The sequence below is a fragment of the Oryzias melastigma genome, linkage group LG8, assembly GCF_002922805.2.
Source record: "Oryzias melastigma strain HK-1 linkage group LG8, ASM292280v2, whole genome shotgun sequence".
Lineage (NCBI taxonomy): Eukaryota > Metazoa > Chordata > Actinopteri > Beloniformes > Adrianichthyidae > Oryzias > Oryzias melastigma.
The window spans coordinates 24,697,649-24,700,260 of NC_050519.1; the positions used below are offsets into that span (position 1 = coordinate 24,697,649).

General features: G+C 39.1%; 1 protein-coding gene across 1 annotated transcript; it reads left to right on the forward strand.

The window, feature by feature from the left end:
- The first annotated feature begins 865 nt into the window (after positions 1 to 865).
- On the forward strand, positions 866 to 1,413 carry LOC112138554 (ferritin, middle subunit-like). The gene is made up of 2 exons (XM_024261112.1): positions 866 to 1,026; positions 1,103 to 1,413. Exons 1-2 carry the CDS (start codon positions 886 to 888, stop codon positions 1,256 to 1,258), a joined length of 297 nt encoding a protein of 98 aa, XP_024116880.1. The 5' UTR covers positions 866 to 885; the 3' UTR covers positions 1,259 to 1,413.
- Positions 1,414 to 2,612: the final 1,199 nt, after the last annotated feature.

Genomic DNA, 2,612 nt, shown 5'->3' on the forward strand with positions numbered 1-2,612 from the left:
GGGTTTGTTTTCTACTGATAAAACCTAAATGGAGCCGCATAGTTTTACTTTAGCCTTTAAGAAATTTGGATTTTCATTCATGACCTTCTTTTTTTTACATAGTAAATGTGAATTTTGTCTATTTTTTGGTATGAACAAAAGCAAAAATTTGAAAAGGACCTAGAATCTTTCAAAATGTGATATTTTTTTTAACTTATTTTCAAAATAAAAGCTGCTGTGTGCCAAACATCTCACTGTAACTCGGCACAGCTAGTAACCAGTGTTATGCAGCCCCAAAAAATGTGTGCTTTTAACTCATAAAAGATCAAACTTTTTACCTAATAAAAAAAAATAATAAAATCTGTTCATTCTGGAGGTAGAGTTGATCAAACAAAACATCTTCAGGTCAACAGGATGTAAAAACCTACATAGTTTATCATCTATATGAACCTCAGACATCAATATATACATTTAACTAATCTAAATTAAATAAATGCTAATTAAGTAATCCTTACTTTAAAAAAATACTATCTTATTTTTATTTTATTTATTTGTTTTTTGTTCTTTTTCTTCTCTTTGTCCTCAGCAGTCTTACTCTGCTGGGTTTAGTTTGAGGTTAGATCTTGGTAGTCTTAGTTTACAGGCTTTGTTTATTTGTTTTCTTTAGGTAGTGTTAGACAGACATTATCAGGAGCTGCTGACTCTGACGGTCGACATGTCTGGGTCAGCAGTCTCCATGACTTATTTTATGTTTGTCCAAGGAGTCACCATGGAGAGATGAAAGAGCCACATGAGGATCTGGAGCTACAGGTTGCAGACTCCTGATCTAGGTCTGAACATGGACTCTGGTCTCCTAGAAACTCCATGTTTCTTCATTTTGAGTTGTGTCTGCTTCATCCTGGTATCATGTGTGCTCCACAGAAACCAGAGCGTGATGAGTGGGGCAGTGGGCTGGAAGCCATGCAGTGCGCCCTGCAGCTGGAGAAGAACGTCAACCAGGCTCTGCTGGACCTGCACAAGCTGGCCTCTGACCACAAAGACCCTCATGTAGGTTCACTTTGGCTCTCTAACATTTTGCATTTCTCTTTTAAACGTTTGTTGAAACTTGTGTTTGTGTCTCCAGCTGTGTGACTTCCTGGAGTCTCACTACCTGAACGAACAGGTGGAGTCCATCAAGAAGCTTGGTGACCACATCACCAACCTCACCCGCATGGATGCTCACACCAACAAGATGGCAGAGTATCTGTTTGACAAGCACACCCTGGGCAGCAAGAGCTAAAGAGCCTGGAGGAACATTCCAGATGCAGACCTTAAACCTTTCTGCTCTGCCTGCTGGAAGATTGGGAAATGTCTGAAATCTGTTTGATTCTGTCATGACTCTGATTCACCTTGATGCCTCAAACTGACTAAACCTGAATAAACATTTAAAGCTGAGTTCTTGTTTTTGTTTTTATTTTAAGACACATCGGTGCTATAAAAGCCCATGTGTCGATCACAGAGTTTGCAACTTAAAACCAAGAAAAGAAAACAATTCAGAATCCATTCAGAACAAAAGTATACCAACAAGTTCACCACAATGCTTTGTAATATCCTCCTTGGTAAATGGTAAATGGCGTATACTTGTATAGCGCTTTCTACCCTCCTCCGAAGGCCCAGAGCGCTTCACAGTCACAGACCCATTCACCCATTCACACACACATTCACACACTGACCAAACATTGGCGCCAACCTCCCACCAGAGACAATTCAGGGTTTGGTGTCTTGCTCAAGGACACTTCGACACATGGGCGGGCAAAGCGGGAATCAAACCCCCAATCTTCAAATCAGGAGTCGACCAATCAGGATGTCTCCTTAGACATTTATCACTGAAAACAGAAAAAATCTAAATGTGTCCCACTCCAGTCATCTTTGAATCTTTGTCAAAGTGTTCCTGCTCTGTTAATGATCATTTTACTGTTTTCTGTCAAAATCCCAAAAAACTGAGTCATTTTCAAGGACATAGTTTCTGCAGAGTAGTAATCATCTAGAAACTTACCTCTGAATTGTGGGCGGGATCATTGGTGCAGAGTAAGTCCGCCCCCACTTCCCATCTGTTTATATGGTTTCCTGCTAATTTGCAGCCCCCTCACACCCCCAACCATTTGTGGCAAAAATGGCGAGCAGTATTGGAGTCATCCTGTTAAAAACACGATTTTCATCGGAGTGGATCTTTAAGTGGAACGACACGATCAATGACTGATCAATCCCCTCTTTAAATAGTATCATATGTAGGAGCTGTTCTCAACACTTGTTACTTCAATTGGTTTTATACAATAGCAGATGTTAAAAGATTTAGAGTTTTTCCACATCATACATTTATCAAAAAATGTATTCAGTCTCATAAACAGATGCTCCAGAATTTATGTTTTTGTCTCTCGACCCCCAACTGATAACAGCAGTTAAGAGTTTGAGGCCGTCCCACATTTCTTCTTTCTTGAAATCATCTAACAAACTTAAATTCAAATTCATTGTATTTATATATCACCTTTCATGTTAAAACAAACAGCTCAAAGCGCTGCACATAAAAATATAAAACACCATTCCCCACTCATGCAATAAAATAATAAGAACAATCCCTCATAAAAACAAAAACA